The sequence below is a fragment of the Aethalodelphis obliquidens genome, unplaced genomic scaffold, assembly GCF_003676395.1.
Source record: "Aethalodelphis obliquidens isolate GAN/ISIS:26980383/991018 unplaced genomic scaffold, ASM367639v1 scaffold7, whole genome shotgun sequence".
NCBI lineage: Eukaryota > Metazoa > Chordata > Mammalia > Artiodactyla > Delphinidae > Aethalodelphis > Aethalodelphis obliquidens.
Window position 1 is genome coordinate 43784791 of NW_020837951.1, and position 15661 is coordinate 43800451.

The window sequence follows — 15661 nt, forward strand, 5'->3', positions numbered from 1 at the left end:
AAAAAAAAAAAAAAAAAAAAAAAAAAAGAATGCAGACACTGGGGGACCAAAACAACTACCTACTACCTATCTGATACGAATTTCTATAAGTCAAAAGAATACATGTAAAAATGCTTTGTGAACTGTGAAGTTCTAAATAAATTATTATCCTTGGTAGATGGCTCCTCTGTATTTGAGAAGGTGAAATCTGAGATGGCTTGAAAGGACTAATGCCAGTCGAGGGAACCAGAAAACCTGCTCTTTTTTCTCATCTCTCATGGAAAACATATACTGACCCTGCTGAACTGTATTTAAACTTTGCTGAGTTTATAGCCCAAGGCAAAAGTAGCCAGGGTTTCTTTGGGGGACAAAGTTGTTCTCCGCTCTCCCGCCCAAATTATGTACCAAGCTCCTCAAGGCTATAGAACTGCTCACAGGAAAACCACATAAGCAGCTCATGTACATTGGATGACATAGCCATGACTTTTCAAGTATGAACAACATGTAGTGTTGGTCGCTGTATCAGCACAGTTATGCTTGGTATGGGTCAAAACATCCTCTCAGTTTAGAAAAGGATCATTCAATTTTATTAAACAACTTATCTAATAGTTACTTGGGCCTCCGTCCCCCATTCACAATGTCCTGGTTTACTCCAAATACACGTGTGGGAAATCTATGTGTATTATATTCATATAGATTTCAGAAACCTATACATCTTAGTAAAAAACACGTGAATTTAAGATGAGTACCACTGTTAACAAAGTTGACTTTCTGAGCATAAGTGAAAACAACATCTCCCTGACAAGAGACAAGGAAAAACGTAACAGATATGAATTGTGTGCATTTTGTTTCAACCAAGATGAATTAAATGGAGATAGTATACCTTATAGTTGAAATAAGTTTTACAATGTGGATTTTAACAGAAGCTCATATGATAAAACTGGATGATGATAAATGGAATCAATTGATAGAAAAATAGCACGTATGATCATAAAATCTGGAAAAAGGAATCTCCATATAATTTGCAATGGCATACCTGAATAACTGCTTATATTTGCATTTGAGCTACAAAGATTTCAACAAATATGAATGAACACTCCTACAAGTACACCAGCAAAATAGGTCTTGTTCCCATACTTCCATGTTGTAGAATGTGGTTCCACCATTATAACGCCACTAGTATTACTCCCTGTAGAGGCTGAACAATTTGACACAAATTCAACCAATCGAAAATTAAGCCACAGTTGCTATGGCATCTCTCTATTGGGGAAAACTATAGTCACAATAACTGGGGCCTCTACTGTCCCATAAATGGTTGCATCAAACTGGATGATGAGGCAAATGCATGGTTGTTAATGGAGTGGCTTCTGAGATGTGGGGACCCTTGACCCCTTTTGCCTCCATTTGAATTAAATTTCAACCAAATCCAGTCCTCTAATTCTTTGATCTTTTTCATTTCAAACCCCAGCTCTTTCTCAGATGCTCCATTACCCAGCCTCCCACAATACTTCTTATGTGTTGCGTGAGATGGGCGGATAAGAGAGAGAAGAAAACAAGTGTTTTTGTTTCAAATCTTTCTCTTTCCTCTGAAAAGCATTAAAGGGATCTGCCATTCATTTAGGAAGGAAATAAATTCTATGAAAGAGTCAGATAGCCAATCAAATTAACAACACAAGTCACAGTTAAAGCTGCTGAACCATTCAAGTTCTAGTCAGATCACCCAGTACAAACTATATACACTGGTGCCAAGACCAGGTGATTATTGGCGACAAATGTGTTCTTCTTTCTCTGCACGATGGCAACAAAATACTAGAGCCTATGGGAAGATCAAGGTATCAGGACAGTGGAAAAAGAGAGAGATTTGTGATACAGGGGTGGGAGGGGGCTGCTGGAGGGTTGTGGAGAATATAAGAGTCTATATTCGGCAACCCAGACAGGTGTCGGAGGGGGTGTGATCCAGTGAGAATGAATCTCAGAAAGGGATGACCAACCAAGAGCAAAAAGGTCATACAAAATCTGTAGCAGTCAGCTACTCTCAGCCCAGGATGTCACCACAGGTACTTTATCTGCAATTCATGCAAATTCAAATGCATCTACTAGCATACGTAAATTATATGCAGATGGTGTAAGGATCTCTAAAAATAGGAAGAGGTAAACTCTTCTAGCAAAGGTCAGTCTTTTCTAAAATTCGTGAGATGGCATCTTGTGACGAGAACATGAGGCAGAGCAAGCAGGGATCCAGGGAAATCCGCTGCAAAATCACCAGCAGTCAAATGCTCCCAATTCCTTCAAGTTATTTTAGGTGTTCTATAGGCAAGACAATTTCCCAAAGCAGGACACATCTTCAAGACTCTACACCCGTCTGAGGGCAGGAAAAGGTTTCTGATTCCCACAGGCTCTCCTGGGTCTCAGTTTCTTCCTCCTATAGAGATTCTTCCTTTCCCAGCCCACATTTCCAGAGCACTCTCAAGGGCTGTCATGTAAGTGTAAAAACATTGGGACAGTGTCTCTTAGGTTATGTGACTCCAACTTCAAACAGTCCATATCTCCATAGAGAGAAAATTCACTACCTGCCGTCTGAGGATCAGACTAAAACTTCATCTTATTACTCTTTATCACCCTTAATAAGATTAGCAACATCCATACCTGTGGCAATTTTACAGAGTTTACCAAAACATTTATCTGCATTAACATGATGACCAGCTGATACTCATTCAAATTTTTTTTAACACTGTTAATATATACTAGTAGAATTGTTTAAGGACAGAGCCCCAAGCTCCAGTTTCCACATGGCACCCTCTGATCAGACCATACCTGAAGTCTTCCTATTTTTTTAACACTATAAAGCTTTCTGGGCCACGTGCCTGCCTTTGAGTCTCTTAAAGTGACAATAGCTGACTCCCTTGCTATAGCAAACTCCGAATAATTAGCCCAGAGTGTCATTTGGGTGGTCTTCATTGATTTCCATAGAACAAATACCACTGTGAAGCCAGAGCTGTACAATTATTTTCTGTAATAAAGGATTTTTGTTACTTGGCCAAAGTTACGTGTACATAAGGTGTTGACAACCTTTGTGGACCAATCCCCTCTCTCTGGAGAAACAGGGCTCAGAGCACCAGCACTTGGTAAAGCCAGGCTGCTGGGTATTTACTGAATACAGCAGTAAGGCATTCTGGTAAATGCAGTTCTTCCCAGGTAGTAAACTTACTGAAGCATGTGCTCAACACAGGAATTGATTTCTCATCTACTTGACCACAGGTTAATTAACTATGTAGGTGAACAGATGGCGTGAGAACAAATGAGCTCAAATGGTGCGTCTGCCACGTGGTGACATTAGCCACTTTACTTCACCCCTCCAGATTCGCTCTCCAACTGTGTGTTGTCGTGAGCGGTAAATGAGACAACATACTGACGTGCTCACTGTATTAGCAGCTGCTTACACTGCATTCAAATGCAGCCAAGTAGCAACCCCATAGACTTATGGATTTTTTGGTTGTTTAAGTCAAACAGGGTCATCGAGATACTGATGTGGCAGGAGGAGACATAGATAAGAATGCTTCTCCAAGGCCACAGATATAATGAACAGCAAGGCTGGGACTGGCACCCAGGTCTCACCCAAAATCAGGACATTTTTTTCCTCTATCACCTTGCCTTCTTTGGTGACCTATTTTATGAGATAAGAACTAAGCAAATATGTCCTGATCTAAGAGATACTTTCTACCTTTCCATCTTTTATTAAGGATTATAATTGAAATGCACAGCTACCGCAGATGTTATCCACACACATACTTAAGTACACTGGAACAACAGACTTCTATTGTAATTAACTGTACTGCTAAAACGTAAAAACTATAACATCTCCTTTAGCTTGTAAAAACAAAATTCTAACTTCAGTCCTTTATCTTAGAGGGCATTTGATTTGAATAGGAAGGCAACCAATATCTAAATAATATCTTAATACTGAAATGAACCATCAACCACTTTGCAGTTTAATTATATTTTCAGCATGTTCTTCTGGTACCTATACAACAAGTGAGATAAACAAAACAAGCGTTCTTCTCTCCTCAGTCTGCCTTCCTGTTCAGCCTGTGGACACTGGGTGACCACATTTGAAAGGTCCTGGATGCCTCCTCTACTGCTCTGTAATAATATAAATAACACACTGGTAGCATTGACCTCTCAAGGTCTTCGTGCTTTCGATTTTACATATTTCTGGATATAAGGAAACATGAGAAAATAGAAGGATCCAAGGTGGAAGTTAGAGGAGAAGATGAAAAGAGAAAGATAAATAAGTATACCTGTCTGGAACCCCGCTCAAATGCTTAATCCATATTTAAAAAGGATACTTATCTCTTTCCCTTACTGCAATTTCCATCTGCAATTTAGAGACCTCAGGAATTCGTGAGTTTGTTCTTTAAATAAGAAATTTAAATTGAAGCAACGATCAATTATTCATGTCAATAGTGCAGTGGGTTAGCACAAATTAAACCCAAACCTTACTGTAACCTATAGCATCAGACCCTTTATCAAAACTCGTACAGTGAGCCCCAAGAGATTATGTCCCCAAATCCTTGAGGAGAACACATTGAAACTGACAAAGGAAACAACAAAGGGTTTGAAGGTTGCATTATCATGATTATGAGCCCTGGAATAATTAATACAGTATTTTATAAAAATAAATACTTACACTTCAGGTGTCAGGTATATAGGAATTTGAGGTTAGATAACCATTTTCTGAATTTACTCAGCTCTCATTAAATAATAAATAAACAGCCATGAAGACAACTCCTATGGACATAGTTATTTTCTTTCTTAGATGTGTCTGTGCTCTTTTATACTGGGTATAAAAACTTATTCCAGAGACTTATATCTTAGTATTAAAAAATGTATTCAAGGGACTTACATAGAGAAGCAGACAGGATTTGGGGAACCCTGCAGGACTTGCAGGATTCCTCAAAAGGTGCCACACTTGTTCAACCTTCCACCGTCTGCACCTGCATAATTCCTTCTTTCTCTGCCACTCATGTCACTTCCCCTGTGAAGCCTTCTCTCCCGAGTTGGATGTCCTCCATTGAGTTTTCACAGCATCTGCGAACTTCCTTCTTTAAAAAAAACCTTCGCTATTGTAAATGGGGTCATGTGTACCAAGATAGGGAATAGAGAGGCAAGGAAAGATGCCTGGAAGATGCAAGGAAGAATGCAGCATTCTGGACAAGCAACACTGGGAAGCCCTTGGGTCTAAGAAGCCCTGGGGAGGAAGTGGTCATTGAATCCACAAATGGCAATCCTTAGGAGGTCAGCCTTAGGGCCACCTAAGGGGAGTTATGATCTTTTGGGATGCAGCTACCCCCCAGTGGCTCAGCAAGGAGGGAACAGAGAACAAATACCTTTTCTTTACCCTTCTGCATCCCACTGATGTCCTGCTTGGGTGTTCCATTGGCCGAACCCAATGGGAAGCCAGAGGGCAAGGGAGTCCCTTAATGCAGTCCTCAGAGGTCAGCTTTCTGGGGTACAGAGCAGGGTAGAGGGTAAAAAAATAAAGCGATCCAGCACAAGGTCCATTATAACACCATTTAATAGTTACTACTTTGGGACACATTTCGCTAATTCATCTAGACAAGCCAGGCAAGGTAGATACTCTTGTAACTTTTGTATGACTGAACAGACACTTCATAACCCAAACTAAACTGGAAAACATCTTCTCAGCATCTTTCCTTGCCTCTCTATTCCCTATCTTGGTATATGTAACCCCATTTACAATAGCGAACTTTTTTTTTTTTTTTTTTTTTTAGGTACGCGGGCCTCTCACTGTTGTGGCCTCTCCCGTTGCGGAGCACAGGCTCCGGATGCGCAGGCTCAGTGGCCATGGCTCACGGGCCTAGCTGCTCCGTGGCATGTGGGATCCTCCCGGACCGGGAAATGAACCCATGTCCCCTGCATCGGCAGGTGGGCTCTCAACCACTGCGCCACCAGGGAAGCCCCTAATGGTGAAGGTTTTTATAAAAGAAGTAAGTTCGCAGATGCTGTGAAAACTCACTGGAGGGCATCCAACTCGGATGCAGGAGGTGAGAGAAGGCGTCACAGGGGAAGTGACATGAGTGGCAGAGAAAGAAGGAATTATGCAGGTGCAGATGGTGGAAGGTTGAACAAGTGTGGCACCTTTGGGGAACCCCGCAAGTCCTGCAGGGTAGATAAATAAAGTGGGGGGAAGTGGTGGACAGAGAGCAGAGCAGACTTGAGGGAAGAGTGGGGTCATGAAGGGTTTTGCATTTTAACAAAATTTCAAGATATTACAAGATTTTAATATTCTTATTTTGGTTCTAAAATATCACTTGGGCAGCAGGATGGGGTTGAGACTGGAGACAGGGAAACCATCTAGGAGATTTTCCAAGGAGGAAGGTGAGAGAAGGGGATTAGACTAACAGAAGGCTAGTGTGGATGGATGGAATGGGGGAGTCTCTGGAGAGTTATTAAAGAGAAAGATTTAAATGGTGAGGATGGTCAGGACTTGTGACTACCAGCTGGTGAGGGAAGGGACGGGCTGGCTGGCTTCTGGTCCGAGAGAAGCCATTTCCTATTGTTACTCAACTTTCTGAGAGGCCCCAGACGAAGACCACTTCCCAGAACCTAGAAGATAGTCCAAAATGTTACTTATCTCAACATATTACATTATGAATCTATGGGATAGAGACAAGTTTTCTACAATATTTGTTGCAGGTTCTTTCATGGACATAAAATCTATAGCTGTATATGAAAAGGATCGGATATTTTTCACAACTGTCTCTTTTGTACACATTTGGCCTCTGGTACATACATTTGTAGTCAGCATTATATAAATTCACGTGCTAATCATTGATCAAGTAACTACTATATAGTACATTGTAGTGTTATTTTGCAAAAGGATTAGGGGAAAATTTTCAAAAATATGTGGAAAAAACAAATCAGCCTCTGAAAATGGCCTCACTTCTTTTTGGTAGGTTTTGTCTGAGCTACCTAGCTATAGGATAGTTTTATCTGAACATGTTTGGCTGAATGCTGGGTATGAAGAAATAGTGCTTCCATCTGTTAAGGTAGTAGATTTAAAGTGTTGTTTTCTCTCTAGTATTGAGTTAAAATAATTCCTGTATAGGTAGACGACACTGCCTACATTTATCGGCTTGGCTTTGCAACGCTATTTCCTGACAACAGTTCTCATCCGCAGACATGAGAAAGAAAAGGCCACACAACATGGCGACATTCTAAAAACCAGAAATGAGGTGGTGCAGTGGTTGAGAGTCCGCCTGCCGATGCACGGGACACGGGTTCGTGCCCCGGTCGGGGAGGATCCCACATGCCGCGGAGCGGCTGGGCCCGTGAGCCATGGCCGCTGAGCCTGCGCATCCGGAGCCTGTGCTCCGCAGCGGGAGAGGCCACAACAGTGAGAGGCCCGCGTACCGCAAAACAAACAAACAAACAAATAAAAACCAGAAATGATGTGTGAAAAGGACACTAAAGACGAGCAGAAGTGTATTTCCATCCACCCTGGTTAAATCTTCAGGGAAACAGAGAAAAGCAACAAAAATGAAAAATCCATTCCTTTTGGAAATGAGTCTTTAACCTAGAGGTTGGTTTGTTTTGAAAGGGAATTAGATTCTGGGCCCACATATCACACATTCAAGATACACAGTGTGCTCTCATCTCCCACTAAATATGTTGCTATGACTCAAGCACAGGGAATATTTAAAAAGGAGCAACCTAGGGAAGGAAAACTCTAACTCAGACATCAATAATTCATTTATCAGAAATGGGAGCAGTAGTATGAAATGCCAGGAGACTTTCATTTATAGGGAGGCGTTTTCTATTTTAAGCCTAGAATAATGCAGTCAGCTTCATTCTACAAGTTAATACGAATGGAGGCAGAGCGGAATGGGAGAGCAGGTTTTATGGTCTCCCCTAATAATGCTATTTCTTTAGCATCTGTTATTTAGGTTTGACACACCACCATCTGGGGACTTGAAAAAGCGATAAGAGAAGGATTTTTATAACTTTTTTACTTCAGAGGTGATTTTCTTCACCCCAAAGCTTTAGTGCTAGAAATGTAATCAGGTAAGTCTGAGAGATGTGATCTGCATAAAGTTTTGAGGGTGCATTGTCTCTTAGTAGAGTCATCCCTCAGTATCCACGGGACATTGGTTCCAGGCCCCCCCTGCAGATACCAAACTCCGTGGAAGCTCAGGTCCCTTAAACAAAATGACACAGTTCAGTTAACCCTCCGTATCCTTAGGTTCCACGTCTATGGTTAGGAAGAGCCAACTATAGGACCCAAAACCCTTCAGGTTACGGCTTCTTACTAAGTCGTCTCCTAATTCAACCTATTAGTTAGTAGCCTATATTATTGCATCATTGTATCCCCCAAGCATTTAGCACAGAGCCATTCACAAAAGTAGCATCTTAATGAGTACCTGCTGAATGAATGACCAAACGCACCCAGGTGTAAATAATTCCAATATGCTCTGAAGCCTACTGGTCAGACTGTACAATGAGGAGGTACTTGCACAGCATATGCCTCAACTTTTTCATTCAGGCAATGTTTAGAAATTCCTCCCCCTCACTAACTCACTTCAAATTCAAGGACTCATGGTCCACTAAAGGGAGACAGAGTATTGGAATTAAAGAAAAGCAGATTTACTGTAGACCAAATGAGCCACAGTTCCCAGCCCCTGAAGAAGCAGAAAACATATCTAAACCTCTAACCTTGGAAATAAACAAAGCCTTCCAAGTCTTAATTGAAATGTGAAATGTTCATAGGCACATATTTCGAGATAATTGTAATTTTTAACTGATTATTTTTCGAGAACTGGATATAGGAATTGAACACATAATTATAATAACAGCTATAATTACCTAGTGCCTATTAGATAGTCAGCCCTACGCTTGGTGTTTTACATATTTTATTGCTAATCTTTGCAAGTATTATTATGCTCATTTTAGATATTTTTAAAAATACTAAAGCTCAGAACAGTTAGGCCTAAAGACCAAAAAGCTATTAAGGTGAACCAAGGATAAAAGTCAACTCTCTTAAACTACAAACCACTCTTTATTTCCTGATGCCAAATGACTTCTATTGAAACAGAATTAACTATCTGTGGATCCACACGTAAAGACACATCCATCAATCATATTTATAATTATGGTCTAATGAGCAGAGAGGATATTTTAACCCTAAATGTCTGAAGACATGCTTGTGGTTGGCCAAGAAAAAATTGGGCAGCAGCACTGATAGGAGATAAAGGGACATGTGATGACCCAGGTGACTGCTGATTTTCATAAAACAGAGGTTGGAGTGGTGGTGTTGCCCCTCTGAAAATGCCCCATTTCACTGTCAAGGCTACAAACTAAGCACACATCCAGAACAATGCCTGTGTCCTCCAACACTCAAACCCACACTGCACTCAATGAACCATGAACAGTACTTAGAATGAGTCAAAGCAGGACACACTAGAATACCCCAGAGGAAGCGGGATGGTAGTGACTCTTCCCGAACAAAAGTCTTGGGGAGCTGCCAAGTTGGAAAGGAATCTTCACAAAGGATACAGTTTTTAAAAGGCAGCCTGTAAAAAGCCATCAAAGCGAACACTCAAAGAACTGTCTTCACACACAGCAGCCTTTGCAGTTAGCACTGTCACTCACAGGACAGATAGGCCCTTGGAGAACAGTCACCATTACCACTGAGTTTCGATGCAGAAGTCACCACATGTAGATTCAGACAGAACTGGCTACAGGGCACAATACATTTTCAGTTTCCACCTACAGCCCCTCTTGTCCCTTCATACCCTGTACAAGGATACTGTGGGTGTTAACTTGATCTCGACTTTCCTCCAGCTTTCCTGTTTATCTTTTCTCTATACACACAAATGTTGATGGGATAACTTTAGCCAACAGATATGGTACAATCAGTTCTACTATCATGCTTGCCTTGAAAACACACATTTCTTCCAATAACATTGATATATTAGAGAGTCATTTGAGTATAATGTGAAATTTGCATTTGTTTATGCACAATTTTGTCCCAGAAACTCTAGGTGACTGTAGAAAACAGACCTAGTTGCACTGAGCACTGTAGGAATGCACGAAACACACAGAGCTGCACACCTTAGGAGCACAATGGTCCACATGTGTCTACATCTGGTGCTGTTACTTCCTCTTTGACCTCAGATAACCCTCCTTCCACTTCAGAATAACTTGCAAGCTGCCATGCTTCCAAAAACCATCCTGGAGGGTAGCCTCCACTCTGCTTATTTTCCCCCTTCCTCCCAGCCTATTTTGTTATTTTCCTCTCTACTCTCTGTTCTTCTTCAAAGTTTTCACCTTTATCTCTTTTTTCTTCCTCTTTTTTTTCTTGCACACAGAGTGGCAGGCATGTGAGTAGAAGTAGAAGTACCCATGCAATGGGTACACACTTCCATAAGCAAATTTCAGGTCTTATTCAAGATGAAGTGCCAGGAGGGGCAGTACAGGTGTCAGGGAGTGGGAGATACAAACTATTGGGTGTAAGATAGGCTACAAGGATGTATTGTAGAACACGGGGAATATCGCCAATATTCTGTAAAAACTGTAAGTGGAGTGTAACCTTTATAAACTGTATAAAAAATTTAAAAAGAACAGTGCAACTTAAGAAGTCAGTGTCACAAGAGAATTGTATTATAAACATACTAGTTAGAATTTAATTTCATGATGATAAGACACAGATTAAGCATAAAATTGATGGAAACGGACTTTGAACCCAGCCTCGCTATGAATCATATCTTTACTATTTTGAAGGATCAGACTGGCACGCAGTCTCGAGCCTTCTTTATGACAGGATGTGAAAGGTCAGCTCAGCGCTCTGTATTCTCCAAATATTTTGGTCAATAATTCAGCCTTTCTTCCTCTCAAATTTACTGTTATTGAAACCAATTATCTCTAGTTACAACTCATTTAAATGACAGATACTTGGACCATTTTCCTTTTCATTACCATAAGGGTCTGGCCTTGTGTATAATATGCAGAACAAGAGTTTATAAACAAACCACTTGAGTTTGATTCTTTGTTTCCTAACTTCTTCATCGCTTACTACCTGTTTAACCCTTATCCACTTGACCTGTCTGAACCTTTTTTTTCCTTCACAGCTAAGGGCTGAATTCAAAAAAAAGATAATTTAAAGAAGGATTTTTTTAAATTTAAAAAATTAAAAAAATGATTAAGTGCCACATTTATTATAGTTTTATAAATTTCTTAACCACTTAACATGAATAAAGTGTTAACATGAATAAGTTTTAATAGGTCCCTATCATTTTTCTGTGTGTCATTGATGAAGCTTCTAAGCTTTTCCTATTACTCTATGGTTTTAGACTTTGCAGAGTGCAAGTATTTTTAGGAGTATATGTGTCACACTAGAGTAGAATGGACTGGAGAGTGAAATTTATCGGTGACCTTTTAAGTATGGAAGCTTCAAGTTTCTTCTTCAGTGTTTCATGCTAGTTTGCAAATTAGGTTAAATAAATTAGCTCACATTGACTCAAATTATAACCCTTTGTGTGAAATTGACCGTAACTTTAAACAGTGTAATCTAGACAGTAATGACCAGGCTTGAAAGAAAATGATCCAGTTTACTTTAGGTCCCTTTCTCTTTTTGTTTGGAAAGTTCTGGAAAATTCTATCTACATCAATTTGTATATTAATGCTTTCACCACTGAATTTGATTTATAATATTGACTCATTAATATTAAAAAACAGCATATTTTTCACAGTAACTTTTTTGAGGCTTCTTTGTAAATGGTAAGAAGAGGGGGAAAAAAAAAAAAGAAAAACCCATGTACAGTCACAATTATCTAGGCCGCATTGGTTTTATCTAAACTTACTGACTTACTTAAATAATACCAGCTGAGAAACTTTTCCCTACAGAAAAATGCAGGCTAGAAATAGTACATAATAAATGGGTAAAGCACCTCTCTTTGTAACTTCTGTGATTCCAAACAAAAACATGTAAATAAAACTTCAAATGATAGTATCTAAATCACAGCATTATCCTGGAGAAACTGCAGTAAAAGCAAAAAAGTTAATGTGATCTGGAGATTAGAAACACCTACTAATCTTTTAAAAATACCTGGATCATCGTAAGCAAGAAATGGATGTGTATTTCATTTGCTTTCAAAAAAACTACTGTACTAACTGGAAAGTGTAAACGTGGTTACATGGGTTTCTAAGGCTCTTGACTGTGAGGATAAGAAAGGTAATGTGTTCCATATGTGGCAAACCATATAGGTATTTCAGGTATATTAGTAAAAAACACAATCACTACAAAGTAGAAAAGAAAAAGAAGCAAATCAGAAAGCACTGGCAGAGACCTCAAGCACAGCATTCAATCAAATGCGTTGAACTTAACAGAATAAAGTAACCCTCTTGGGGGGTACTTTGTTTTGCCTCTCCCTTTAGCACCCCTATCCCTAAACAAATGGGTCACAGTCCAATGAACACCTGAGGAACAATATTCCCCAACCGCACCCTCAAGTCATTCCCCAGAGTTCTCTCTGCAACCATTCTTACTATGTGGACCACGCCTTTTTATATCCAGAAGCTTGAGCAGAAAGACACTTGTTTATCTTGGAGCAAATCAGGGATCAAAAAAGTACTTCCCTCCGCAAGAGCAGAAAACAAAGCCCCCAGCCAGCCACATACCAGGTACCCCCACTTGGACCTTACTTGTTCTCGTTGCTCGCGTCATAACGAGGCATGGGGTCTAAGTCGTTCCCATTCACGTCACAACTCGCCAGAGCATCCTATGGTCACAGAGGAGAGAGAGAAAGGAGACAGACGTTCATTAATTAGCCACGCACCTGAAGGCTCACGCCTCCTTAAACACATTTCTGCAAGAGAGTAATTAGAGTAAATAATACACTCACGGTCCAGTGGTGTCAGGATGCCTTTTTCTGTAATAATCAGTGTCCTATCTTTCCCCATGAAGGTGAAGAAATACTCTCTACAGACCAAAGATGTGCCCAGTCCACTCCTGCCAGCACTTTTCCCTCATACCTAGCACTGACCCCTCACCCCAGTGCTTTGAAGATGTCCTCGACAACCACTTTCTCTGCGAAGTACTGCTAGAACACCTAGAAGGCAGTGATTTATTCTTCGCCGACTCTCTCTGTATTCCTTACTTCATCTCTTGAGTGTGCAAATTCCTTATCACAATTCAAAGATTTTTGGAGACAGAAATCATTCACAAATAATTGGCAAGCCAATTAAAAATCATCATTAGAAATCTATCATATCAGGTATCTCGGGACCTCTATTAGGCAATATTTGTCTGGTTTCAGATGTTTTATCTACTATAAAAGGGTCTACAATTCAAGACTTCGTACTAACACCAAATGGTCTTTTGCCCCAACCAAAATGATGATCAAAATTTTGTTATATGTCAAAGTTTCAAAATGAAGCAGAAGTTTCTCTGAAACCAAAGCTGAATTTATTTGCTTTTTTAAATGATTGTGAAAAATCTTCAAATTACTAAAAAAAACAAAATTAATGGATTGTTCCATCATCTAAATTTATATCACCATAGATAGAACTAATTTAGGATGTTTTGAATTTTCTGATGCCTTTATGATGATTTATTTCTGTTATCAGTTGTAGTGAAAGTAAATGCTATCTTTGTTTTCTGTCTTTATCAAAGTCTCTTGTTTCTGAAAATAACTGAAAGTACATGGAGTCTGAAATGTTTGGGGGGAGTAAGCAAAACACACGTGACATATACAGGTGATAAGTCTCTGCTTCCCGTACAAAGGAACATACAAAGCAGCCCACCTCAGCAGTCATTACAGCATGAAGGATAATACCGTGCAATTTCACTTATAAGGAAACAGAAGCCCGAGACAGGTTACGTGACTTGGCCAAAGGCATGAAACGAATTGCCTATGGCATTAAGACTGGAACCCAGCCACCCCATCCAATGTGCTTTTCTCTACTCTTCACCAGCTCTAACATTAGGGGAATTAAAAGGGCACCAGTACTGGTAATCGCACAGGTGAATTCTGGAGAATTTTCTTTCTGGGGAGAAAAAAGTGAAAAAGGTAAAGAATGCAGTCACGTTTAGGTTAAGGCTCTTTGTGTTTAATCAAATGCATTTCTATGCAGTGCGGAGAAGGAACACCCTGTAAAAACTGCATTGCATACGATAAGAAAGACTTCTTTGCTAGGAAGTGGACAGCCACAGTTCTGTTCTTTATATGACCTGGGCTAACTCACTTTAGTCTTCAGGCCTCAGTGTCTACCCTATCAAATGAGGAGGCTGAACTGAAGTTCCTTTTTAGCTCTAAAATTCCATTCTGTGAAGAGACACAAGTTTATCTGAGTGTGCTTGGAGGCAGGGTAAGGGCAGCCAATCAAGTGTCTTGTACAAATGAGAACTAAATGAACTTGCAGTTCCTTTTCTCTCTCTCTCTCTCTGTTTTTCAACCTTAGGGAAAATCATCTAATTTAGGAGAAACTGTTTCAACATTTCATTGTAAAAATTGATTTGTGAAGTTTCTTAGCTGAATTTTTGAAACAAAAAGGGCAACAGGGTAGAATACTGAGAGACAAAGCAGTTAAAGTTGATAAAAGTATAAGGTGATATTGGGTGGTCCTGAGTGAAGGTCTTCGTAAGGTCAGAAATATGGGTGGCTGTGTGAGCCAGTGGTAGTTTCTGATGTGTCAAGGAAGTGACTTGGAAGTATTTTATTTGCAAAGATAAAAAGAGAATCTTCTCAGGTTTGAGGGCCAAAAGGAAAACTAAGAGAAAGTAAGTGTCATGCAATAAGTGAGACTGAGCAAATGAAAAATAAACACTGGAGAGCATATATGGCCATCACTACCTAAATGGTTTCATGAGCAAATGAAGCGGCAGATGAGAAAGAAGCCAGAGGAGAGATGGTCAGAGATACAGGGAGTCATTCCCACAGTGCAGGGAAACCATGTCTTCCCATGCTGGAGAGAGAGAGAGAGAGAGAGAGGGCGACAGACGGGGGGGTGGGGGGGGGGAATAGCAGACTTCAAGAGGACAGTATGTCCATTCTGAGTGAGTCCAGGACAATGGGCCACTGCTGTGTCCACCAGTTACCGGGGAGCAAAGAGGAGAGAAAGGCAGCAGGCCTGCGAGGATGGTGAGTCCTTCGTGTTAATGTGCAACAGGAAGCTATGGGCCAGGCCCCTCTCAGAACTCTCCACAAACTCAGGGCACCGTGAGATGGGCTGGGCTTCCTGACGTTGCTCCCTTAATGATGATGAATATAGAATAGAGAAGAGAAAAATCTGAGGGGATGTGGTCCTCCCAGTTATAGCTAGGGTTTTCCGTGGGCACCTTCCGTAAACACGAAGCAAAGCTTCCCACCCCGGCCCCTGACTTTCCTCCTTAAGGATCAGTATGACTCCTGGCTTCATTATGATTTAGAGCTGCTTGTATTTTCAAGGCTGTGAGAGGAAACTTGTAAGCTGAGAGAAGACCACCAACTCTGACATTTTTTTCAGTAACAACATGAAATACAATATAGGAAAACTCTTACAACCAAAGTTTGGGGATTAAAAGGAGTTATGAAGGAACAGAGAGGGACATAGGTCAAAGTGACTGAAGTCCTAGTGGGTGTGTGGTGATGAACCAGTGCTCTAGTGGAAGTAGTCGTCTACAGAA

The 15661-nt window shown here is 40.5% G+C and overlaps 1 protein-coding gene across 3 annotated transcripts in view; it reads right to left on the bottom strand.

The window, feature by feature from the left end:
* PCSK5 (proprotein convertase subtilisin/kexin type 5) overlaps positions 1 to 15661 on the bottom strand; it is a 447761-nt gene that overhangs the window by 310564 nt on the left and 121536 nt on the right. For all 3 annotated transcript variants that reach the window (XM_027105664.1, XM_027105665.1, XM_027105666.1), the window contains exon 5: positions 12700 to 12776. In XM_027105664.1, coding sequence (XP_026961465.1) covers positions 12700 to 12776 — 77 coding nt within the window. The remainder of the gene's footprint in view (positions 1 to 12699; positions 12777 to 15661) is intronic.